The sequence below is a fragment of the Mesitornis unicolor genome, unplaced genomic scaffold, assembly GCF_000695765.1.
Source record: "Mesitornis unicolor isolate BGI_N332 unplaced genomic scaffold, ASM69576v1 scaffold27076, whole genome shotgun sequence".
NCBI classification, from domain to species: Eukaryota; Metazoa; Chordata; class Aves; order Mesitornithiformes; family Mesitornithidae; genus Mesitornis; species Mesitornis unicolor.
This window is the reverse complement of record NW_010193438.1, coordinates 60,723-87,072: the sequence shown is the minus strand read 5'-3', so window position 1 is coordinate 87,072 and position 26,350 is coordinate 60,723. Positions and strand designations below refer to the sequence as shown.

Sequence of the window (26,350 nt, the reverse complement as noted above, 5' to 3'; positions counted from 1 at the left end):
GTAGGTCAGTTTATTCAGCCTGTGCAGAATGGACTTGACAGCATGAGTCCCTATTGCTTTGTGCTTTTTGTTATAGACACAGAGAGCATAACTGCTCATTGGAAGCCCAGGGATACTTAACTAGAAAAGAGTATACAAATCTCCTTCAAACTTCGACCACCTAATGGATCTAATTTGTTTCTCATAACGGAACCGTCACCAAAGGTGTATTTTTTTTTCTCATCTTATTAAGGCACAGAAATCTGGCACAGGAGGGGACACGCAGACTGCTGAAGACCTTCTGCTTATCAATAAACCCCTGACGGACCTAATTAGCCTGCTTATTCAACTGGTGAGAATTTGCTTGTTTGTGAGCCTTTTGAAATGTTGCTCAAGTTGGAATTACTCAACTGAATTCAAAACTTTAGAACTCTGTTTGCTAGTTTTTCATTCTTTATGATCTTCCACCTAGTACAAAGGAAGGATTCGAACAATTTTTAAGAAATTATAGATCAGAGTGATGTCAGACTAAGTCTGTCTCAAGCATAGAAGTGGAATGAGAGGCAGGCTGTGTGTTCTCAGGTCAGATACGTATGCATAGCCAAATTTTAGCCCTTTGGAATGGACTAGTGATTGCTGCATAGGGAAAGGATGCTATTCAAAATTTGAAAACAGCAACTATTCCTACTATTAGAGAAGTCAGTAAACTAAATATTAGTTTGCAGTGAGTGGTGACTTAATATTATTTTCTTGATTTTGAGCCTTCTGAGTTTTTCTCAAGGCTTTAGTTTTATTTTAACATGATACTGAGGGATTTAGGAGTGGGAATAGTCCCTGGTGATCCGTAAACATCTTTGAAGTCTGTCTGCTTAAAGTCAGTCTTTTCCAGGGTTTGATAGATGTCACAGCACTGCATTGCAATCTCCACAGAGTCCTGCTTTGTGACCCTGACGCATCCCATCAGCTCAGCCTCCATCATACTGTGCCAGAGATTTGTACTGGCTCTATGTGTAATAGCTTGTAGTAGAGGAATGCTTCTTCTAAATGGACAGGGTTTTTAGAAGCTGTTTCAGCCTTTTATTCAACATAAAGCCATTAAAACGGTATGTGAGAATTTCCCTGTGTCATATCACTCTATCCTTTCCGGGTTATTTCACTTAGAGGCATTTCAGATTCACTGTTCTCTTCCAACCCCATTTTTTGGTTGTTTTTCATTTAAATATAGGTTTTCAGATGTATTGTGTTATGAATGTCTGTGGCCCTTTGACTATCTTTAGCACTGTCTGTCATCTTCCATTTTGGGGGGAAAAGTGTGATTTCTTTTTTATTAATTTTTGGTGTTGTACTTATTGCTAGGTCCTCCTTTGATGGATTTATTTTAACCAGTCGTTGACAAAGGTATTTTTGGAAATGTTCACTGAATGACCTAAAACAAAGTGACTGAATTTCAACTTTATAATATTTCATCTTTATCAATTAATTTAATTTATTTTCTATTAATTTTTTAAATCACTATATATGTTAAATAGTAAGACATTAAGAGATGCAAATGTTCCTTTAAAGTGAAATTAGACAAATTTAAATTCCATTAACTCTCTAAAGAATGGAAAATTAGAGGCCAAGCTTTACTCAGCCTTTACCACCTGGAAGTCTTTTATAAGTTTTTAATTAAAGGATAGGATAATTGTATAGTTAACATACACTGATTAGATTCTGACTTGCTCTCGTATTTCAGAAGCATGGCTGCAAATTACCACTGGGTTTTGCTTTGTTCTGTATTTCTACAGATTCTGGTATGTTTAAAATACTTATTTAAAATCTGCTGATTTAAACATATGGGCAAAGAGTAAAGACCATTGGTGCTGCTGCTTTTTTCCCTTTTTAAAAATTTTGTTAAAGATTTTGTAAAAGTGAAGGATTTTCTCTTGTAATCTGTATGTGCTGTTCTTTATTATGTACATGTGTTTGATTATATATATGAAAGTTATTTCAGCTAGGTTTGTTAAACTTAGTATCCTTTACCTGTCGCTCTATTAAACTTTTCCTGTTAAGGTTGGAGAGTTTGAACAACAGAATCATAATATTTAACTTGTTTAAAATTTTTTATGCTCTAACCTCTTTAAACAGGACTAGGTCCTTTGTGAAGTCTTGAGGGCCTCACAACATGCATACACTCCCTATCCCTTTAAAAGTCTCAGACCCACCTAATCTTAAGTTCTGTGGACCTTCCAACAGTAGTTCTCTGTATTGAGCTGTGAGACTACATAACCCTTTGTTACTATTTTGAGGCATTCAGTTCTCTGTGAACTTTATTTTCTGAAGATAATGGAGGTCTTAAATTCTGAACTATCACCTTAAGATATTTAGTTAAAATTATTTTCTCCGATTTGCTATTTCTACCTGTCTTACCATATTTATAGTGTCTTATGTCATTTTGAATAATTCCTTTCCATCATTTATATGTATATCCCTCAAGTAGATGATAGTTCCATGCCCCATTGATATGTCTGGTTTTTTATTTATTTTTTCTGAAGTTCTACATGTTTATCTCTCTTAATATTTCCTCAAAAATTAATGTGAATTAAACTTGAAAATGTCAAAAACTTGGAGTAAATTTTTCCTTTCTGTAATTGTGATTCAGTCCATCACTTAGGGCATAGCAAAGCAAGCGTAGAAAAGCTGAATTGAACATGGATGGAACTTCAGAGTTTTTAGGAACGCAAGAGAAGAAATAATTACAAATTCGGTCATGCAGAAAACACTGCAAATATGGAGAATTTAATATTTAATCCTATGATCAGACTGCCCTTAATCAATCAATAAGAGAAAAATAATTTGAGCATTTAGGCTTCTGCTTGGCAGCTTTGTATTTAGAAGTTAATTACACTTAGATTTTTGTGTAATGTTTCTCCACTTAAATGTAAATGTAACTTGATTCTTATACTGAAACTTGCAGCCATTCAGAAGATTTAAAATACCTTCTTCTTTTTTATGTAATGCTATACTGAAAAAAAAAATTGCTTACTTGCTTTTGAAATCACTTCAGTGTGGATTTTCAGGAACTTTCAGGAACCTTGCCAGTACCTACAAAAAGGAGGTTTATTTCTCTGTAGATCCTAGATGTAGATCTTCCAATCTTTTCTGCAGCCTACCAAACTGCTGGGAGAGAACCTGGTGGTAGTGTTCTTCATTATAGTATTACTAGTAAAATTTGCAGTTGATTACTGTGCTCTGTATATTACTGCTGAAAGACAAGTTAATCATGTGCAAATATGAAGAGGACAAATATGAAGCCTCAGTGCACATGGATGAATGAGATTATCTCCTCTAGGTCTCTTCTATCTCTACATTGCACTGGCTCTAAGGCTTTGGTTTCAGAGCATTTGAAGGTATTTGCCAATGAATAATGAAAATTACTTCAGAAGAATGATAATCCTGTAGAGTGTAGAATTTTATTTCATATTTCTTAGGAATACAGACAATTCTGTGGTCAGAAAGGAAAGGCATATATTTATTTCCTGTATGGTATCATGTAGAGCTGTTACTGTATTTGAAATGTTATCTGCGAATTATATTTGAAGAATTCTCTTCTACAGAGCTATCCTAAAAAAAAAAACAACAAACAAAACCATTAAAAAACCCCAAACAAAAACACACCAGAGGAAATAAGAATATATTGTCACAAGCACAGAATTTCAGAAAGATTATTTAGTTTCACAGCAATTAAACTAGATTAAAATGAACTGAAAATATATTGGTTTTTAAAATATTTTTCCCTTAGGTAGGAGCCATGACAGTTTTGCCCTAAGCCAAAATACAGTATTTTATTTTTTTCATTTAAAGCTGTGCATATTTACTAATAAGAATAGCATAGTAAAGTTAGCAGATTTAATAATGATATAAGTCTTTTACATTTTGTTTAATGTTTGCAAAACCATCTTCCCTGAAGTTCCCAATGGTGCTTCCTTTACAGGCACTTTACATAGCGCGTTCTGTAATCACATTACTGATCTAATGAATATCTATCTCTTATCATAATAAACCCTCTTTGTGTATAACCTCATTAATGCACTGAAATAGTGTCCCCTCTGGGTAATCCAGACAGTTTCATTGTAGCTCTAAAATTAGATGCTGTATCAACTCCAGCGGTGTGAAATCTGCCACTTCAGCTCAAATGATCACACATTTCTTGCAATGGTTTGCAATTCATGAACACACTGCAACTTGGTTCAAAATGAAGGCATTTTTGACAACAGACTGCAGAAATATAGATGTGTAATAAGAAGAAGCTTCCTGCTCTTCACCACATTAACCTTAAAATACAGAGTAAGTTCCATCTAGAAAGTAAGAGAAGAATTTTATGTTATGAGCCTGTTTACAGGAGATTATAAACATGGCCATAAAAATTAAGTAAAAAGTAATACGCAATCTTCATTGCACAAAAGTCTTGTCATAAGGTGTTATTTTAAAAATTTGAAAATTAAATCTAAATTCTGAGTTAGAGAGTGGCAAAAATTATGACTTTAGCTGTTCAGTAATTTATTTTAAGGTGCTGGATTTTCTTCAAGCTATACACTAGCCCAGAATATTAAGGAGAAGGAGTACTAACATTCCTACCTTGCTGAAGGGCTGAATCCATAATCCTCTCGCAGACTGACAAAGCAAAAAGAAATGAAAGGCCATCAGAGTTTGGGTTTTTTTCATGTAGTTATGAAATATTAAGGGGTGGATTTTTTCTTAGAGTTAGAACTCTAGTTTTTCATGGGTTTTTCCTCCCCTGTAAGAACAAAAACTAAAGTAGCTGCTGTAATGAAAAACTATAAACGCATTTCAAAGACTTGAGATACACTTCTTCATATCGAATGGAAATGTTTTTGATTAGGAAGATAATCAGAACACCATTCCAGCTGATTAAGAGATGAACCATCCGTCTGTAGTCATTGTCTAGCAACATGATTCTAGTTTTTCTGTTCCTATTAGCCATGAGATACTGTTTACTTGAAAGCTGAATTTTTGTTCCTTGGTTTTCTATATATTTACAGATATTTATTATGTTTTCAATCATTGCTTTTGTTTATACTAGTAATTTTCTTCAGATCCTCTACTCTTCATAACCACTAATGAAAGTACTGACACTGACTGGAAGCCATTGTTAAATTTCAGTTTACCAACTTCTGACATCTAAATCACTACTTTTCAGGAGTGAAACAGCAAAATGGTGAGAGTTATATAGAGAAGTGCTGATGTGGACATACTTAAGTAGGGACATTGCTGAGAGTTCCTCTTCCACCTCAGTTATTGAATGGTTAGACTTTAGGCCAATGATTCTCATCCCCTACAGAGCAAAAACAGCCTTTACTGTTCCCAGCTTGCTTTCCTATTCATCCAGGACCTATGCTGCTGTTGTTTTACCCTGCAAATGACAACGACTTGCTCCCCAAACTCTAGATAGCACTGAAGCTCAAACAGACTCTGATGAAGCAGAGGAGCAGAAGAGCCTGAAGTACAACAGGCGATGAAGGGCTTCATTGGCGTCTGTGACTGAATGGCATGATGTCATGGCCAGCAAGTACTGTCAACCCTGGAGTGATACTGGTGGCTAGATTTGAAGTATGGTCACTGAAAGCTTAATATCCTGTGCACAGAAAGCCTCTCTGATGCCAGGACATATTGGATGAAAGAATTCAGGGTCTTCTTTTCTGTTGCTGAGGGACAAAGAATAGCAGCAGCAGCAGTGATAAAAGTTTGGGCATGCCAGGAGGAGGTAAGCAAAGCCATTGGCCCAAGCTTAGCTCCTCCTCACCTAGGGCAAAATGCTGCACTGTCTCACTAACTGGGGATGCCTGGGGATGCCTGCAGATGACAGCCTTCCTGGGGAATGACACTAACAGGTTGGACTTGCTCATTTGCTTCCTTGGACATCAGTAGCCTCCTGATGTCAGGAAGAACTGCAAAGGACATGTTGCTTTATCTATTTCTTCACACAAGGCGGTTGTAGGGGCAGTCCTCTGCAGAGACAGACACCTTTCCACTCATCTATTCAATATTTAGTGAATATCTCAGAAAAAAAACCTTGGGAACAGTCTCAGTTCTAAGTATGGCTGTTGTGATGACTGATTACGTGTGCGATTTTGTGAACCCCAGGGAACTAGCATCCACTGCAATACCAGGGCAAGGACATATATCCTTCCAAATGTTCACTGATTTTTTAATTTTTGGTTAGCCAACAAACAACATTTGAAAATTGACTATAGTTCCTGTGATTTTCTCCAGGGAGTGGTTGTTATACCTGTCTGCACTGATCTAGTAACAAGGTGTGAGTTAAAGTGCTGCTTTTAAAGGGGATAAGAAAGATACATTAAAGTAGTTTAAGTTTTCCTTCCTTTATCTAATAGCATTTTTGTTTCAGTGAAGGAAATAAAAGTCGGCTCAAAGCCTGCAGTGAGTTTTGTTTTTTTTTTAACTTGATAAGAATTGAAGATATAAATGGAGCTATAAAGCTTGTTACTCTCTGTAGCTTTTCCTCCTTTTTAGCCTTGCTCTTTATGTTGATGATGTTATTAGATAATTCTGAATCTTAGAAAGGAAATCATCAAGTAGGTGGCATTTAGATAGGAATGAGAAAAACCCGTACAGCAAAACTGTGGAAGAAATAGCTGCTGTGGCCCTGTCACTTGCATAGCATTAGGTCAAATAGAATGTGATATGTCTTGGGGCTATGTATTCAGAGCTTACATCTCAGTTCAGTATGTTTTAAACAGCCAGCTCTATGAAGCTAATGGAAAACAGGATTGTATTTGCATGCAGATCCCTGGGGAATTGCTTCTTGAATATTTAAGGCGTATATGTCTGATGATATATTCCCAGATTGCTTTAAAGTAACTGTATGGGTTTTCCTTAAAATGAAAAAACTTGGGAAGTTTATACTGCAGATTAAATAAGTAATCATTATTGGAATGTTTTGGTGTATTCTCTAATTGGTTGGGCAGATTATATAAATTGTTTCCTTTTTATTGGCAGTAAGGGTAGTCTGTTGACTGTATTTTGATCTATTTTCTTTGTATTTAAGTAGTATTTTTGGAATTAAAAAACTGAGTAGGAGTGATGAGGTGATTTTATACTTCTATACCTTATTGGTATAGACCAATACTGGTATATTTTGTTCAGTTCATAGACTATAAAGCCAGAAAAGGTTATTGTAATCATTTAGTCTAGGATCCTACATAACACAAGACATAGGACTTTTCTAAATTAATTCTTCATTACATTAAAGAGTTTTGTGGTTTTTTAGAAAAAAAAATTATATTCTCCATCACAGGCAATTTATATCTGTCTCAGTGCTAAGGAAGTTGTTTCAGTAGTTAATGACTCTTCTTAAAGAAGGAATTAAAAAAGGAAATAAAAGTATTATCTTCCTTCTAATCTGAATTGCTTTAGATAAAGTTTTGAGCCATCATCTCTTACCAGCCCTTTTTCAGGTAAAGGAATTAACCTATCCTCAGCCTGCTTTTTCTCACATGTAACTGAAAGAATATGATCAAGCGCCCTTTAACTCTCCCTTTGATAAGCTCTAGGCATTGAATTCCTTCAGTCTTTTGCTGTGACGTTTTCCAATCTGTCATCCTCTTGCCTGTTCCCGAGAAACCTCTGATTTTTTTTTCACTAGCCTTTGCGCACTGTGTGCAGAAAAGCTAAGCATTGCACTTCTGTTGTGGTTCCCACAGTGCCAAATACTAGCATAATATATTATATGTACTTGTTATTTCCAGACTGTACTTTCAAGATGGATATCAGTCATCTTGATAGCAGTGTCATACTACCAGAAACTCATTTAAAGATGATTATTAGCCATGCCCCCAAATCTTTTCCATAATTTTGCTTCTCAGGAAAGCGTTTTCCATCCTGTTGCTAGGGCCTGCTCCACTGTCTGCTCTTTAAAGGAGTGCAGAAAAGCTGGAGTTCAGGAAAACATTTAAAATCTGTGAAATGTACCTCCTAATGTGACTACTTAAAATCCATTAAATGACTGCATAGCCTGTGCTTTACCTCAACTGGAAGCCATAGACTTGATTTAGAAATAATTAAATTAAGTTTTATGGTGTGCATTATGTAGAAGATTAGACATCATGGCTATAATGATACTTTCTGCTATTATTATTTCCATTTAAACCAAAATATACTGTCTGAAAATAACAGAGTTGGGAGCAACACTTTTGGTGCTTTTATGATGTCATTATAGATAGGCTATTTGATAGAATCGCAGCAGAGACATTGTTATACTGCTGCTTAAGAACAGATCTATTTTAATTATATTTTCATCACTTTATTAAGCTTAGTTTAATGGAACTTTGAGTCATTCAACTAGAAATTATTCTTTCCTGGCACGATGCAAATGTTAATACTCTTCCAAATCCCCAGTGATATGCAATTTTTCTGAAATCGGAATTTGATTTTTGTTTGTTCATTTTTTTTGTTCATTTTTAGCTTCCCAGTGAAGATACTGAAATATTTGAGAGTGCGTCACAGTGCTTATCATTGCTGGTTCAGCTGTATGGAGGGAACGGTCAGGAGAGTATGTCTCCAGAAAACATGGACAGCTTTGCTGAAGTACTGAAGTCCAAAAAAGGTATACGACAACTGAAGCTTTTGTTGAGAATTATAAGGAGACTGGTGAGTTGCCTTCTAAACATTTTAAAAGTCCATGTGTTTCTTTTATATCATTGGAAAACTTTTTCACTGATTTTTTTTTTCCTTTTAAAGTAAAAAAGAATATAAAAGAATTTTGAAAACAAAATAGTTTACAAGTTAAACTTCATGTCTGTAAATTTCAGCTAACTTCTCTAGAGAAGATAGCCTCCTACAGTAAAACCATCTTACAAAATGATTGTTGGTTTTCTCCCATTTCAGTTAACCGTTCAGCTATTTAAATACCTAATGTTATTTATATATTTGTTTAGTACTTCATCTTTATGAAGTATTGGAACAATTTTCTAAATGCCTTCTGAAGAACTAACCTTGTAGCATTAAGCAGCTGTTCAGAAGCACAGTGCTTGATTTCACGGTAAATAAAATGCCATTTTATACTGGAAATAGGTTTGTGCATAGGCTGTTGACCCCTCATTCTCACTAAATGATAGGGACCACTTCTGCTGGAGTGGTTGTAATGTAGAATGCCAATCAGTGAGAATCGTGCAGGGGTTTAGTCTGGTGATGTTATTGATGGGTAGGAGTTTGAATTCTATCATGCTCTGACATGTTGACATGACAGCAGTGTTGTGTCTTTCAAGTAGCTTAGGTGGAAAACCTTCTGTATCTGTAACATTCTCTCAGATAATAGTATGGTTTTTATCTTCAAGTGCCTTGATAAGAAGCTTTGCCTGAATTGTCACCTTGCGTTGATTGATTACTTCACCCTTTACTCTCCACAAGCAGGAGTTTTCAATTAAGAGAGGGTAACTTCCCCAGTGTAAGAAGCAGAAGACACTTGAATTTTGCAAGTGCACTGCTGGCTACTAGAGTAAGGCTGTAATCAATAGTAGCAGGAGTTGTCCTACTTATGGAGTTAAGAGCAAGCAACCCTTTTTGTAGAACTTTCAGAGCTCTTCCTGTCCTCTTTTTCCTGCCTGCTGTATTTGCATCACAGGAAAGTAAACACCATAGCCTTCTTCCCAGTTTTGCTCAGTCCTATCTCTCCCAAAAAAGAATAGATAAATTTAGAATTTCTATTATGTTTAAAATTCAGAATGTCTCTCATTTTTTATATCATCTCAGGTCTCACTCCTTTATTTTCTTATGCTCTTCCTGAAAAAAGAATTCTAGCAAAGGGGTTTTTTTAAAGACACTTCCTATTGATTTTTTCCTTGTACCTGTGCTTCTCTTTCTGTGTAACTGTTGTGCTGCATAGAACTGGTTTTTTATTTTCCCTGAAACAGTAAGAGAAAACAGGCAACAATGTATGAGGAAAGGAAAGAGAAATAAGGCTGCAGTGTACATCTCTAGCTTATTTGATTTTAGCATAGGTACAGACTTGTTTCCTTTCCCTCAGTTTTGAACACTGTGGTTCAAAAGTCAACCTAGTATACAGGATATTTAAGACAAACTTCTGTTGATTATCTTAACAGAACAAAGCTATGCTATCACCTTCTCAATCTTTCAGGTTCCTGTACTTTTAGATCTCTCCTTTGTATACCAGTGATACTGGGACTTGTTATTTATAATATCAGGCATAGATTTTCTGTAATTATTTTAATAAGATCATAAGATTTCTTTTGAAAGCAGGGTTCATAGATAATTTGACAGATTTTTTAATAAATCTTACATTATTTCTCTAAACCTTAAAAAGTCCCGTTCAGAGGAGATTATTATCTTGTCAAAACTGTCATAATCACAAAAGACATTGAAATATAATCATATCTATTTAAGAAGTATTCAGCCCACATCAGCTGTTCATGCTGAATTTTGAAGCCTAGAGTGGTGTTTTAGTTTCTTTTTTTCTTTTCTTTCCTTTTTTTTTTTTAAATATCTGAGCAGTATTTTAATGGAGGGATCATTAAGTGCACTAATTTCCATTCTTGCCAATCAGGACCTGTACCAAGCATCTTTCCAATCTATGGTCACCTTAACTTTGTCGTTACAGGCACAGGTATTGCTTATGTAAGACAGGAATATACAAGAAGAATTCAATGTGTTTATGCTATAGCTGCCTTTATAGGATGTATTTCTGGAAATAAGGAAAAAGTATAGCAGTATGACTAGTTAATCTTTGTCTAACTGCTTCCTGTGACTTCAGTGAGCCAAAGGAGACAGTTGTCTCAATTCCGGTCTTCGGCATAAAGTGTGTTACAGAATTTGTTGTTGTACAAGATGACCTTACCTTGATGAAATATAAATTTATACCTGCATGTTGTTTTAATTTAATAGTATTCATTAATTGAATTTTATCCCCAGTGGTTGGAAGTTCTTTTTTAGACAAAGTTGGAGGTTTGTTTTGAGGGTTTGTTTTTTTTTTTTTAGTGATCATTTTTCATTGTCAGTTTTGACCAGCAAATTGACTGCAGGGCAATATAAACTTGTTGCAGCACTTTCTTCATTGATTTTTTGCCCTACAATTTTGTTGTATTCATTTATTAAACAGAAATAAAGATATAGGCCAGAGTGAGAGAGGGGGGGAATATCTTTTTATAGACTTATTAATGGAATCACCATTAACAGCCCTTTGTACAGGCTTTATTTTGCTGTTAAAAGAAATAATTAGGAGTGAAATCCAGAAAAAATATGCTTTGAGCTAACTTTTGTTAACCGTGTAAGTAAGGATCTTTTAAAAGCTTTAAAGAGGCAGCATTGACTGTCTTCTTTCTGTGGTTTTTTTTTTTATAATCACCTCTTTAGCTTTCAAAGCTTTTGGCTCTGTCAGGCCCAGGTTAACCAGTTTTTTTCAAGAATGTTCTCTCACTGACATTGATATAATGGACAGAAACGGAATGAAATAATTGAATCAAAGAAACAGAGTTTGGTGGTTTTGGTTTTTTCTCCTTCAGACCTTTTACTAACTCTCTTGCTCTGGTTGCTTTATCTTGGGTTAGACAATACTGCCTCAGATATTCTTCACCTTTTTTAGTAGCATTTGTGTAAACAGTGATGTCAGGGGAGTGATCTTGTCCCATTCTTTGGTTCTGGGAGCCTCTCCTGCCACCCTTGGTGGAAATCACTATCTTATAAATTCATCTCTTCTGTGAAGAAACAGTGAATCTTATTACAGTCCAGTAAATAATCTAGATTAAAATGTTTATTTGTGAAGTACAAGGAATTTTTATTTGGGAACCAAATAGTCTAATTTTTGCATGCTTTACTGAGATATTTTTCATTTCTTTTTTCCCCAGAGGAAAACCTGCCATCTCAATTTACCATCTAATATGTAATGTAACAGCAAGTTATTATCACCAGAATTTTTATAGAACTAGTCAGTATGTCCACTGGACACATAATCACTGTGGGATTATACCTAGGTACTGACAAATAAAATTTTTCAGCTTTCAAAACAAGAAAAGACTCTTTTCATTCCATCTAGTAATAAGGAAAAATTCCTGTGAGAAAAATGAATAAGCATCAGGCTTTAACAGGCAATTTTGCACTCATTGTGGGTCGTAAACTTTTGTTCTCTGACTTTTGCCTTAAATAGAAAGTATATTTGAATTCTATCTAAATCACTCTTTTTAAAAAATTCTGATTGTCTTTCAAGAACTTTATTTACACTTATATGTGTATCTTAACTGACAAAATGTTGTTGATCCATTATTTGTGAACAGGTAAGATATTTAGGATGTCATCTGCGTGTCAGACACCATGTAGAGGATACATGTAAGGATTTCTCAATTTGTATTAGGCTGTGTAGTAAATATGTTAAGGCTAGAATGACAATACTTGAGCGGTGGCAAAGGCCTCTAACTTCCATTAATTTCACTGAAGGACTGTTGAACACTAATTTGCTCTCCCTGCCCATTTGGGCCATGGCTATGTCATCTCTGTGTACCTGCAGTCAGGTTTACTATCCTGTTTCCAGTGAAGCAAAGCCTGAGGAACCACTGGTTACTATGTCTGAAATATCATTCAAGTTGTGTGTCCTAACTGTTTCTGTCATGTAGATTAGTAACTCTGTCATCCTGAGTTACACAGAGATGTGCAGAGTTCACACCTCTTGAACTGGCAGCTGTGTACATTAAAATGTATGTATACACTTTCTACTGTGATAGTTCCTAATTGTATTAGTCACTGATCATGCATTTATGGGGAAGGAGCTTGAAGAGATACACCGTCTGGTTAGCACAAATGTTTGATCTAGGGTAGCAATTCTGCAGTCCCTCTATAAGTTGATCCTCTTGCTGGAGATCTGCTCCTCAGTAGATTCCTGCAAGTACATCTGCAGGGAGCTTCCCTCGGAGAAGGCTAAGCAAAATCACAAGAAGTTTTTGGATAGCATCCCTTTTATGGCTTCAGCCTCCAGGATTCAGCACCACAAGGAGGTGCTTGTGCGGCAATTCCCAGCAGAGTCTGCTTTCCCAGAGTCTTACAGAGCTGCAGAAACCCTGTTGGCATATCTCCAGCCAAGAGAGCAAACCACTCTCCAATGGGCTCAGTCAGCTGAAGAAAAACTTTTTATGCATCTTTCTCCCAACCTGAATCTTTTAAGCGTTGCAATCCATAATATTGCATTGTTCTAAGGAGTAACTTTATAAAAGAGATGCTTGTTCAATTGTGAATAGAATACTTACTTGTGGGTTGCTGATGTGTAGGTATACTCACTATAAATGCATATGGTGTTGTAGATGTTCTCCTTAAATTATATATGTTTGTAAAATCCAGATGACTTATGTGAACAGTTTCTGTCCTTCATTAGTATTAGTCTCTTATTTTCAAGGTGTTACCAAACCTACATCCCTTCGTTATAGACCATCTTTTGTAGGCTTCAGTCTAATAATGTCCTCAGGTAGAATGAAGCATTTCATTAGACACAAACAACTTAGGATCCCCCAAGAAGACAAAGCTAATCAGCATTAAGATACATTATGCAGATCATAAACAGTATGGGTTTCTCAGAATGATTTGAAGCAAAGACATGGGAAGGATAATGCCTCTGCACCCTTCCTGGCATGCAAGGAAACTTCCTCTGTTTACGCACTTGGGCAGGCCTTTGGTTTAGGGTTTTAATGAAATTGGAGGGAGCCCCCAGAGATGAGAGATGGGGAGGCCTCCAGCACCCGCTGTTGCCTGGCAAGCTTCCGCTATGGCACTTCCAGGCCCTGCCATGCCCTGATACGCTGCTTTTCTGCTGTCCCCATGGAAACTGAGGGGAATTGCCCTATCCCAAGGGACATGCCCCGGGAACTTAGGGGTGGCCAGGGAGATGTCTCTCCTCCTCCTCTGCTTCTGGGTTTTAATCTTGTTGCAAAGTAAGCTTTTAGACATAGCTTTTTGAATTTGCGTGTAGATTGACTGAAATACAATCTAATGACACTCCTTTAAAAAAAAAACAAAACAGAGCAGTTAGAGTGTCCCTGATGAACATTAGGTGTCAGCAGGGGTATTTGTGAGTTGGAATTGCTGAGCCAGGCCCTTCCCTTTGGTCAAGGAGCAATATATTGAGTTTACAGCAAAGAATTAAGAAAAGATGGTTTAAATTACTCAGAAGATGAATGCAGCTAATCACAACTACACTAATACAATTAAAACAACAATTAAATAATTATTTCAATAGAGGTAGTATAGTATAATTTAAACAAATGCAGCATTTGGCGGGCATTGTTCTCTTGCAGCACAGCCCCTTTGCTGTACTTCATTGTTTACTGATTAGAGAATTGAACCAATATTGATTAATTTATCTCAGTAATTTGGATTTATTTTTTTTCATTCTCACTTAAGCTGTATTTTGAACTTTATGTTCAGTTTGTAACATCACATGGGCTCTACCAAATTCTTATGGAAACAAAATATTGTACTTTCATAATTAAACCCTGGTGGAAGATTTTTTTTTAATGCTTAGTAAAGCATTTTCAGTAGCACTGACATTTGTCCAATGAGGGAGTGTGATTTTCGAATAGTCAAAACTTAATAATTTCCCAGTTTCTTCTCAGACATTCTACAAACAATACCAAGTCCTAAAATATGGATTATTTAGTTTATAATTATTTACTTGATATTGAGAGTAACAGCTTTTCAAAAAGCACTTTTTAAAAAGTACTTTTGAAAATATTATTTGTATGTCTAGTAATACTTAGGATAACCAGATGCAAGATGGATATCGTAGTTGATTATCATTTAAGATCCTCTAGTATTCTTTGTAGTAGTATACGTGGTTAATTTTAACTTGACTAATTACAGTCTGTGTATCAAAATCTAGGAGACAAATTTTCACTGTATATGTTTGAGAAGGCTTTTCATTTGTCATCTGAACTGGATAGTTACTGTTTCATCTTAGAGGCATGTGAATGTTTATGACCTGTGTACCTGGCTTATGTAGCTTATAAAGGGCTGAAGTCAGGCTCATTTATACTGCGTTTATCTCATGGAGTGTTTTCAGGATTCTGAGAAGTCCAATATGTTTGCACTGTCCTTGACTTTATCTTTTTTCAGGATTTGCAGCCTATGGTTTCTACTGGAGGATATGGAAGAATATTTTGGTGTTTAGATTTACAGGCTTGATTAGGACACTGAAAGAATTTTAATTTGTCTTTTCTGTTTCTGATTAGCCGCCTTCTTCATTTACCTCCTTGAATTTTACTATATTCTTCTTTCAGTTGCCAGAATTCTTTAGTGCAGAATTCTGAAGTTTTATATTGATGGCGTTTTTTTCCAGTCCTTATCCTTCTGTCTTATGAAATTAAACAGAACAAGCAGCCATGGGTAAGTCTCAGTCACTGATGCAGTTCCTGAAATCCTTATCTTCCCTTATCTTGTCACTTTTGATCCTGCCCAGAAGTTCTGTGGCTGATACCAAGTCACTGAAAATTTTGCTGGTTTTTGACTCAAAGCTCTAGATGGTGCAGGACTGTTCAGCTTATTTCTTCTCATAGAAAGTGCAGATATCTCGATAAGATTGTCCAGGCTTACAGGATTGCTTATTTCCGGCTGCATCACGATTCTCTTCTGCTGTGTGAATTTTGTACTTCTCCGACTACACTTGCTCTAAATTCGCTTTATGTGGTAGAGTTTGTATTCCTGTGTATGCGTAACTGTAAACACAGTGAATTTTCTTTACTCTTAACTCATGGTGTCAAGAAATTCTTAATAACTGTGAAAACTAGAAGTTTATTTTAATTGGATCTAAGCTGAGGATTTTTTTTCAACTGATCACTGGACTCCTCAAGCTTGTTCTATTAAAAATACTAGGTTTCACATAGCCGATGGTAAAATCAGAACATTAAGTATTGATGCATGAAGTCAGATGATACGGAAATTTTTATGCAATTAACTTACCATTTTGGGGGGTATATAGGAGTTTGTATAGCTTGGAAGCTTTCGATTAAGGAAATATTACTGAGACTTATAACTTGTGATGTGATTTAGTTCCACCTTTTTGCAGCTGGTAATATGTCTGGAATACCTGTGGTTGTCTTAAGCCGAAGGCACTGTTTCGTTATATATGTTTACAGCTCTGCAATGACTAATTTGCTGTCAGTGTTTTTACTGTTACTGTGAAGTGCTTTCTCCATATCAAAAGAGCACACAATCCTTCGTCTGGTATTTCCACCACATAGACAAACACCTGCTTTGCTAGCAAGTCATATATTGAGTTCTCCTGCTCCTAACCTAGAGGTTCGAACTGAGGACTGTTTTAATGGCATTCCTTCATTTTTCTTTAGTGTTTGTTTGATGCTGGCAACTTTCTAATATAGATGACTCCTACTTTCTGCTTTGTCCTAGCAGATTTCTCTTTAATATTACTCACCTGCCCCCGTAAACTGATGTGATGCTTAATGTTTGCAAAATATTTCATGGCCCTTACATACAGAGTAGTAAATATCAACAACATTTTTCTAAGAGGATCTACCAACACCAATCAAATAGGATTAAATTATTAAAAATATTTTCTCAGCTTGACTGTTAGTACCAGGTTGCACATATTTCTGAGACCTGTGTATTAATGGCAGTGTATGAACCGTAGTTGGTGCTTTCATTATCATTCTAACTGAATTGCGTTAGTGCCTCTAGACCAGGACCTCATTGTGGTGAGCTTAATGCAAGCACAGTAAAAAGTAATTTCTTGCTCCAGAGAACAACCCAGCTTGTTTCCTGTATTCAAATAAGCTTGAGGAATTCCCTGAAAGTTACTCTCTCGAATAGGAAATAATTTGACACAAAGATTACCATCCTGGATAAAACAGATCCTTGGGCAGTGTTCAGTTCTGTGGAAGCAGGGATGAGAATTTAACTAGTTCATTATTAATACATAAGTATCTTCATTTTATGCCAAATTTAATTTTTTGTGGTCACAGGAGTATTTCAAAACCCTTAGTCTTCATCTAATCTTCACGTGAGGCCATTACCAGAAACTAAAAGAGCTTTGAAAGATTTTGGTTGCCCATATTGAAGATGAGATACAAGTACACACAGAAACCAAGTTTACTGTGACTTTTTGCAAACTCATATTGCAAACTCTTCAGCAAAACCTCCCTTTTTTATTACATCTGTTTTCTTAAACTCAGTCTCCTTGCTGACAATTTTTTCTGAGTGTGAAATAATTTGTTACATTTCAGCATGTAAGTAAAAATTTAAGTATGCTGTACCAGGAGAAAATCTAATGTAGGAATTAAATTCTCTACTGGAAAGGAGTGGTCCTTCCTTTGACTTCTAAATCACCTAGTATTGGACAGTCAGAGTAAAAGGTCTTGACATATCCTCTTTGTTAATCCTCAGTGCTCCCTTATTTTTCTTGCCAGTGTTTCTATCTTTTGATTTTTAAAATATATTCCAAGTTCTGCACTTTAATGTGACATCTGACAATCATTAGCTGTGTTTCACTTTGTCTAGCTCCTTACCTTCTTCATCTTATAAGGCTGGAGCACTGCTAAGAAGCTGGTGATTTCAAAAAGCTTGCCTTGAACAAACGTGCAGGTTACACAGAGCTTGATTTAATAGCCAGTGTGTGAATGCAGATAAATGGATAAAAATATAGTCAGAGTCGTTAAATGGGTATATTGTAGAGGGGGACAGTCCTTGGCCATCAAGCTGGGAGGCTGTGGGACTCTGAGGCACATGAATTAGGCAAAGGAAACAGTTGCACTGATACAGCATTTCAGGTATGAGTTGTCTGTCAGATGGAAATTGTAAGTAAAAATATGACACAGATACAGCAGAAGTATGCTGGTCGTGATAACGAGGCCAAGCAATATGACCAAAGCAGAACAAAGGCAGTGTTTAAGGGTTAGAGATTGTTGGAGAGATCCAAGATGAAAAATATTTTAGAAGCATGAGTCAAAACATACATGCAGTGAAAGAAAACAAAAAAATTGAGGTTTTTTCCTGGATATCTCATGCATCTAATGGTTGGTTGACCAACAGAGGGCCCCTGCTCACATACTAATCCCTGGCAACAATAACTGTATCTGGGCTTTATGAACATGGTGCTGCACAATTCCAGATGAGTCAGTGATTCATGCAAGTGTTCTGAAACAAGGTTATGTTTAAAAATAGCATTGGTGCGCACTGAGGTTAGACTTCCAGTAGATTTCTACAGTAACTGCCCGCCCTTTCCCCAAGTTCAAACAGTGATTCAATTCAACATCTTCAGTGACGAAATCTCCACATTTTAAATTATGAAGACTCTACTAGTTAAACATTTATAAAATGCCCAGTGCTGTCTCTTCTTTAAATGATTAAAATGTAATGTTTTCCTACAAACATCATTATAAATTTATAACAAATCTAATTTGCGGTGATGCAGTGTTCTATGGGCTGTGAATTACTGTCCTAAATTTCACACAGCAGATGCTTTCTCTGGAATGCAGTGCCTACTTGATGAGTTTGTATGATGCAGCGTAAGAATGTCTCATAATTTGCATACCAGCTCTACTCTGCTTATATAGCTTGCTTTTTGAGACTTTTCAGGGGGCATTTTAAAAGCAATGAAGTTGACATGCAGTCTTATCAAAAGCAGATTATTACGTAAATCCTTTAGTATCAATACAAGAATACTTTTTTCAGTAATATGTAGTGGTCATTTAGAAATGAATCAAGAGATGCATGTAATTTTATAAAATTGAATAGCTCCAGTGATTTGAAAAAATCATTTTTTAAGGAAATATACTGCTGTCCTTAATTGCAAGAGAACTGTTGTAGAGCATTGAAAAGTCAAAATGGTGATGTTGGAACACGTGCATGAAAACCTGATCTTTATGCTGTAAATACTTGGTAACTGTAATGAGTAGACTTACTGCATGTTAGAATTGCATCAGAAGATGATAGTTGATATTGAAACCTGCCCCTACCTGTGCTAAACAAAATGTGTATATAAAAATCTGCCATGTATACATGATGCGAGATATATATGTGATGTGAGGTACATATACTAAATGGTGGGTTCCATGAGACTAATAATTTAAACACATTATGTTATTTGTGACTGCAATTTACTATTGTCCCATTTTGTCACTGAAAAAAGAAGAAATCATTAAGACAGGATACCTTGTATTCATTCTAGCTGAAGGCTTCCTTTGTGGCTTTTCATGCAAGAGGCCATCCTTGCCGGGGAAGTGCCAGCTTGGGACTCTCCACCTATTCTCCAGGCAGAGGCTTTCCCTGCAGTGGGTTTGGGGAGATAAAAAAGTAGGATTTCCCTGAGGAGTCTGGGCCTGAGTGCCAGAGCAGAAAAGCTCTGTAGATCTTACTGGTAAAGCAGCATTTAGTCAGCCCTAAAATTCTAACTAAGACCCCTCAGCAAGTAGCTTATTTTCATTAGAGCAAAAATCTAGACAGAGGAGATTAGAGTTAAAAACACAAAACCAAGTTAATGTTTTACAATCTAATAACTTCCATGGAAATGAGTATATTAACACATTCTCAAACTGCTACTTTTCTTCAGAGTACTAGCAGTATTTAAATACTATAAATAGTAATTTTTAGCAGACTTGATAAAAAACCAAGTTTACATAAAGCATAAAAGAAATAGCTGTTTATAAAGATTAGAGCTCTCTTTTGTCATTTTTAAACCATTAGTGCATTTTACCTATTTGCAATATAAATGGGGGTATATTCACTTAATGGCACACGATATTTATTTTCAGTCTATAACTATAAGATGACTAAGAGTAATTTATGCCCCATATACCAGTCAGTTATGTGTGGCCCTGACTCTGCTAATACAGCAATATTTCTTTTAGCTTGGTTAGGAAAACTCTTATTGCTGAAAAGCAAATTACAGCTGTCATTGGAAGATTTAAATAACATGCCCTCAGGATTGCTGGAGTGGACTGTTGCTCCACTGAGGAGCTCTGATGACATCAGAGGGATACTCATGCAATTTATTTATGTAATTGTTGTTTCAAGATGGAATATATATTGCATTTTGAGAGTGATGTTATTTAATAATGAATTATTTTATAGAGTCTTCTAGTCTCTATATCATGTTCATCATTATATTTTTTAGGATCTTTTTCTCCACATGTCTTTTTTATTCTACATTTCCACCTCTACTTACAAGTTTTTGACTTTTCTCTCCTGAACCAGATGCTTCTGATTTTTCTTGAAACTTTTTTTTTTCTTTTAAATGAAGCTGAAAGCTTTGTGGGAATTGATGTTGAAATCTGGAGAAGCAAGACTGTTAGAATGCCTGCTCTCATCTTATGTTTTGACCACTGCAGGTTTCAACAAGATTCTCTTCTCCTTCTTGCAGCTTCGTACTTTAATTTTGCATAACTATTTATGATTTCCAGAGTACATAATTACATTAGCATACTGCTATGTGCTTGTGTATGTACACCTATTAGGCTTATATACTGCTCTGTAATAATTAAAAATTTTCTCATTAAATTATAACTTCTTTTATTTTATTAGTATTTCCATGTACATAATGTCTGGAAGTTTCTAAAATTATTAGGGTTTAAAATACCTTAACTCTCAAAATATAGGTGCAGAAATTCCGAAGGATATCTAATTTCCTGGAAGTACTAATTACTCACTCCTGAATATCAGGCCTACAAAAAGTTCCTCTGGTTTAGCATCCCAAATCAGTAGGTACTTTAAGTCCTAGCAAAAAAAATTAAAATATTTCTCTTACAAAAGCATTAAAAGAAGAGACCAAAGAATTGACTGGGGAGCAGGAATTCTGTAGGATTTTGGTTTGACAAATTCTATTTGACTTAAGTTCTTTCAGTGGTACATTTCAAGAAAATGTAATGTAGTGAAATAGGATGCTGTGATATGAGACTAAGCTATGTGGAAAGTCTAATAGTCTTCCTAAAAGCAAAGCTAGCACTGATAGGGTTTTGGTTTTTAAAGCTCGTATCTGTGTCTCTTTCCTCACTCTCTTTTTAAAAAACTGGTTTAAAGGGAAGATGAATCTGGTAATGGTGTAATCAAGCTTTTGACCCACAAAGTTCAAATGGCTTTGAAACAAGGCTAATTAAATTTGTCCGTCTCTACCAGAAAATGATAGCAGCCAAACATCAGTCTGCCAAGATTGTTTTATTCAACTCTTGACTAATGCCTTGTAGAATACTTCAAGAACTAAAAAATGATGATACTTTTAGTTGAACTTGGATGAGAAAGTAGAATTCAAATGTAATCACTCTGACAGTGATTTAATGACTCTAGGACATCTGGGAGTAAGGCTAGGTACAGAGGACAGTGACAGAATGTGGACTGGAATATGAAAGGAGCAGCACTGACTACTGCTGAATGTGAGGAAGAGAAATAATGATGTCTGGAAATGATTAGAGGTGAGAAAAATAAAGCAGTGGTGAATGCTATCTCGATACCATGGTAGCACTGCGGTTCTGAATCTGTGTAATTCCCAAACAATATCAAATGCATTGGATTTTGAGATTTCTGAACATACTGATTTTACTGTGACATGAGTCCTCTGTATGGCATGTCCCCTCTGCAGTTTTGATCTATGTCCCCACCCAAATTACAGGGGTTCAGCTTGCAGCCCCTCTGTTCCAACGGAGAGGAAGGCAAGAGATTGGAGGTGATTGCATTCCTCATGTGCCTCTCTGTTCCTCTCCCCTCTGATGGACAGGGATAAATCTCCCAATCCTCTGCAAAGAAATTGGATCAGAGCTGAGCATCTGTGTTATAGTGTCCATAAAGGGGAATGTGCTCCAATGGAATTGCATACATTCAGGAAGTTGGTATTGTAGTGTCATCATTACATGAGGTCTTCTAGGGAAATTTTCTAGCCACAAAAGCATCTTTAGTGAGAACAGAGAACTTCTGGCAACCTTACCTGAACCCTTATCCAAAAGATTCAATAATACCATAGTTAGCAGTATCACAATAACATCATGGGAGATGTGAATGCTTTTACTCATCAACTTGTTTAAAAGAAAGCAAAAAAAAATGTTTATATTTTAAACAGAAAAGCAACCAAGATACATGAAACAACTGGACAACTGTTGGTACCATGCTAATAAAGCAGCTATAGGTGCAGTAGTCTCTGCACACCCCAGTCTTCCATCAACCCTATTGCTCTGCAATAATGCAGGCATCACCTTTGTGTCTCAAGCTGTAGGTTTACACAGTACTCAGTTCAGTCTTGATTTTAGCTGGAAGCTTAAGACATGTAACCAGAAGAAGTAATTGGACAAAAAGAGTGAAAATGAAAAGAAGCAAGTTTATAGCACTTGAGTTGCTCATAGGACCCTTTCTTTTTAATCATTCCCTGGGCGATCATTCTTTTGGATGTGGTATCTTATCATTAGTCGGAGTTAAGATCACTTTGTCAGACTAATACAAATGATTTCAGGCCAAACAAATGTTTCCTAATGCCAGCTGTACAACAAAGGACAGAATAGAAGGGAAACCTGTTGCCAGTATTTAATTACATATTTCCAGATGTAAGAAAGACCAGCCCTTAAGTTCAGTGGTGGTGCTGGAGGTGCACATTTTGGCTTTCAGTTCACCAGTACAACAATCCTGATGAAAAATTTAGGGAAAAAGGTTATATATTTCTTACATAATTAATATATTGCTAGATCTAATGCTTCAAATATTGAGATGTCTTATGAGAGACTTGTCACAGCTTTCATATAAAACTAGAAAAATCAAATAAAGATGACTGTAATATTTTCTGCCACTCATGTGGCTTGCAAAAGCTCATTATTTTTGTGATATTCTCCTGACATTAATCTTTTCACTAGAACTGTGTGGTTGAAAATTATGGGATAATTAGCATTAGCCCATTTATGAGAAACTGCCAGTGACAAGCTTATTTATTGTTGTGCACAATTAAAATATGATGTGAACACATGAGAATTTACATTAAAACAATATTGCAGCTTGTCAGCAGTTTCCTTTGTTCAGCTGTGTGTTTATTAGGCTGCAGCTGCTCACTTACTTTTATATGACTTTATAATAATAGTAGCAATGTCTTCATTATTGGAGATGTCTAAACCAGTTTGACTACACAACATACAAAGGAAAAAAATTATCTGATATAATCTTTGTTAAAGGACTAGATCTAGGAAGTAAGATTAGATATATATATTTAAAAAGAACTTCCTGTCTCATCTCTTTATTGTTTGTTTGGGTTTTTGTTTGTTTTGTTCTGGTTTTTTAAATTCCTTGCAGTAAGTGTTGTTTATGCATAGCACCTGAGGTGATTTATGTAGATCATTTTGCTGTTTTATTTGGATAACTTTGGTGCATCTGCAAATAAACAACTTGAGACCTGGCAAAAAAAAAGCATATGCATTTTTTCCCTAATTCTGTCATTGTACAACGTGACTTCTATGTTATTCTATTGGTGTAGATATTCTATTAGTATTCTACATGGTATTCTGTTTCTATTGGCATAGATACACTATGGGGGGGAGGTCACAGTGGAACTTTAGCACCCTTTTCCAGCTCCTGTAACTGGATGGGGCAGCATTTCAGAGCCTACAAAGAGGAAAGCAAAAGTTTCATCTGTGATTATTGCCCTGCTGACATACAATGTCATGAAGTAAAACAAGGCAAGATTCAGGGCCCTTATTTCTGTCAGGCCTAGAGATGTGATCGAGCATAGAGAAGCCATCAGCTAGTCCCAATAAGAAGGTGTAAAAGAAAGTTCCAGGAGCCTTCCAGAAGCCTTCTGAACTGAAAAGTTTTGTGCTTTTGTGGGTAAAATAACACCATCATATCTTCAGGGGACATACCAGCACTATCAACTTCTGCTGAGATGGTTCACATTGTTCTCTGAAACAGTCAGAGAAAAATGCTGGTCCTATTAAGTTCATATGTTTTTTTTGCAGTCACTATGTGCATGTCTAGCTATCATGTGAACTTTCAGAGAAGATAGGTATCCACTTGCATAGCTTTCTTGCTGGCTGCATGTCTTTTCTAGCTGTCATATTTCTGTCTAGAGGCTTTTATTTCTCATACTCAGCGCTGTAGTATCATAGCCCATGACTTTGAAGTGAATCTTAGTCTGGTTTTCTGGAGCAGAAGCAGGATCAACTGACTTTGGTCGCTATCAAAATAAAGACCTTAAGCATATGCTTCAGGTTCACTAATGTGAACAGAAAGAACTGTGCTTAAGTCATTTCCTGTGACTTTCCTGATGTTCTTCATCTTGCAAATGTCTGTAAAATGGTCCTTTACATCCCCACCACCCCACTGTATTTTTCTACTTTTGCTACAGGTGGAAAAACAGAAAATTGTTACTTGTTTGGAAAGTGTTCAGACACTACTGGAGCTATGATAGTAGTCAGTCTGGCATGCATGGCAATTGGATGCTTGCTGCTACCTTCAGTATGCATTGTTCAAATTACTCGTATTTTTTTTGTTTGGGAGTTGATGATGACAGGGTGTCTCTTTGCTCTTTATTACCTCTGCTGTGAATTTCTAATGTACCATAAAGTCTCACTGTCCTGTATGAACATTCAATTTAAATTCAGTTTAGACACCAAGCGGCACTTACAGCTGTGATCTAGATACATCACTTCTGATTTTAATGACACACTTCTGCTATTTCTTTTTACTTAAATGTGATATCATTGACACTGATGTAAATGGGTTATGTTCTCATAAATTATTATTCCATTTGCATAAAATAATTTGTGTGAGAATATCTTGATATTCTAATGCTAAAATTACGTTGTTTCTAGTTAAGTAATTACAGGTGTCAGTAACTTCCTAGAATTATACCACATCTCTTTATAGTGCTTTCCTAGTTCATCTCTAGTCTCCAAACCTGGGCTGAGTACGTGGGCAGAATCTTCCGAGTGACACTGTTAGTGGTTTGGCCTCTGATGGCATTTTTACCTTTGCAGCTTTTGCTCAAATCTGGTTATTAATTTTAAAATGTGGAACACCTCATAATAATTATTATACACTCCTGTGAAGTCACAGAGGAAAAAAAAGCCACAAGTGTTTTGATGTTCTCGCATTTTAAAACCAAGGTTTAAAAACCCCATAGTTTTAACACTGTAGTAATCGCTCACTAGTGACAGTTTAATCATAGGGTTAAACCTGGCTGTGGTCTAAAGCAAAGAAGGAAGGATGAAGAGAGACGAGAAAAGGACAAAAGCATCTGAGCTTAATCTTGAGGAGCATATTACTTGGGAGGGGTTTTTGCTACCCCTTCGGCATATAGAAGTGAGACAAGTATGATACTCAAAAAGTGCAGTTCCACCCTGCAATTTTCAAAAGAAGAAAACCAAGTAAGTAATATCATTGAAACCCAGGGAGAATTAGACATAGTTCTTAAAAGCTTGAATTTTAAATAGCACTAATTAAAATGTGATCTACTATCTTTTTCTTCTAAGTTGAATTCATATACTTTTATATTATTTCATTACAGTGATTTATTTTTAACTCTTCAGAATGTACCCCTGCTTTCAAATGCAGCTGCTGTTGATTGGTGTGCTTGTGCTCAAGTGTAGTAGAAATACAGATGAGAGAGCAAAATGATACCACATTATGAAAAGTTTCATGCACATCTCCCAGGAAACTCAGCCTTCGATTATGTGCATGTTTGCAGTGTCACTGAAGAGGGAGTTTATGCAAACATTTTTGTTTGCATGTTTATTCTGGTTCACATAGTTTTAATCCACTCAATTTCTTACTATTAGCTCTGGATGAACCATCACATCAAAGCAAAAATCAGATATTAGCCTAAAATTTTTAGGCTTATTGAAGAAGCAGGTAAGTAGACTTTGGTTCCAACTTGGCAACTGGTAATGAAACTCAAACCCAATGTTTATTTTCTTACAGCTCTTGTGTAAACAACAATGAACACTGATAGAACATAATGTGAGTTGAATACATTTTTTGCAGTGGCCATTTATAAAACAAATAGTGTTTCTCTTTACTGAAGCTGATGTCTGCTAGGTAAACTGTTTTCATGCAAGTATGAAAAGTTTCAAGAAAGGAAATGTGTGGTTTTGTGGCAGCTTATAGTTTTATCAGTTCACTTCTTTTTAAATTTTGAATGATTTTAAAAATGTTCCTTTTACCTAATGTAGACACTTAACCGCTTCAGCTTTCAACCTTGTTTTAGCCATAAAGCTGAACACAACTTTATGGAAAGAAAATGTGCAGTGTATGTGTTTGAATTTGGTGAGTCCACCTTCTGAACTTAATGATCCTGATTTTTATTTACATTCAAGTAGCATTCATTTATTGATCAAAGAAAAAGACTAGGGAGGGTAAAGGATCAAGCCAAATGAACTGTAATTGT

General features: G+C 35.9%; 1 protein-coding gene across 1 annotated transcript in view; it reads left to right on the top strand.

Annotated features, from left to right (window-relative positions):
- Positions 1–26,350, top strand: part of ULK4 (unc-51 like kinase 4) — a gene marked incomplete at its 5' end in the record, with an annotated part of 65,799 nt that overhangs the window by 2,806 nt on the left and 36,643 nt on the right. The window contains 2 exons of the mRNA XM_010187464.1: positions 233–331; positions 8,464–8,649. Of these exons, the coding sequence (XP_010185766.1) occupies positions 233–331; positions 8,464–8,649 (285 nt within the window). The remainder of the gene's footprint in view (positions 1–232; positions 332–8,463; positions 8,650–26,350) is intronic.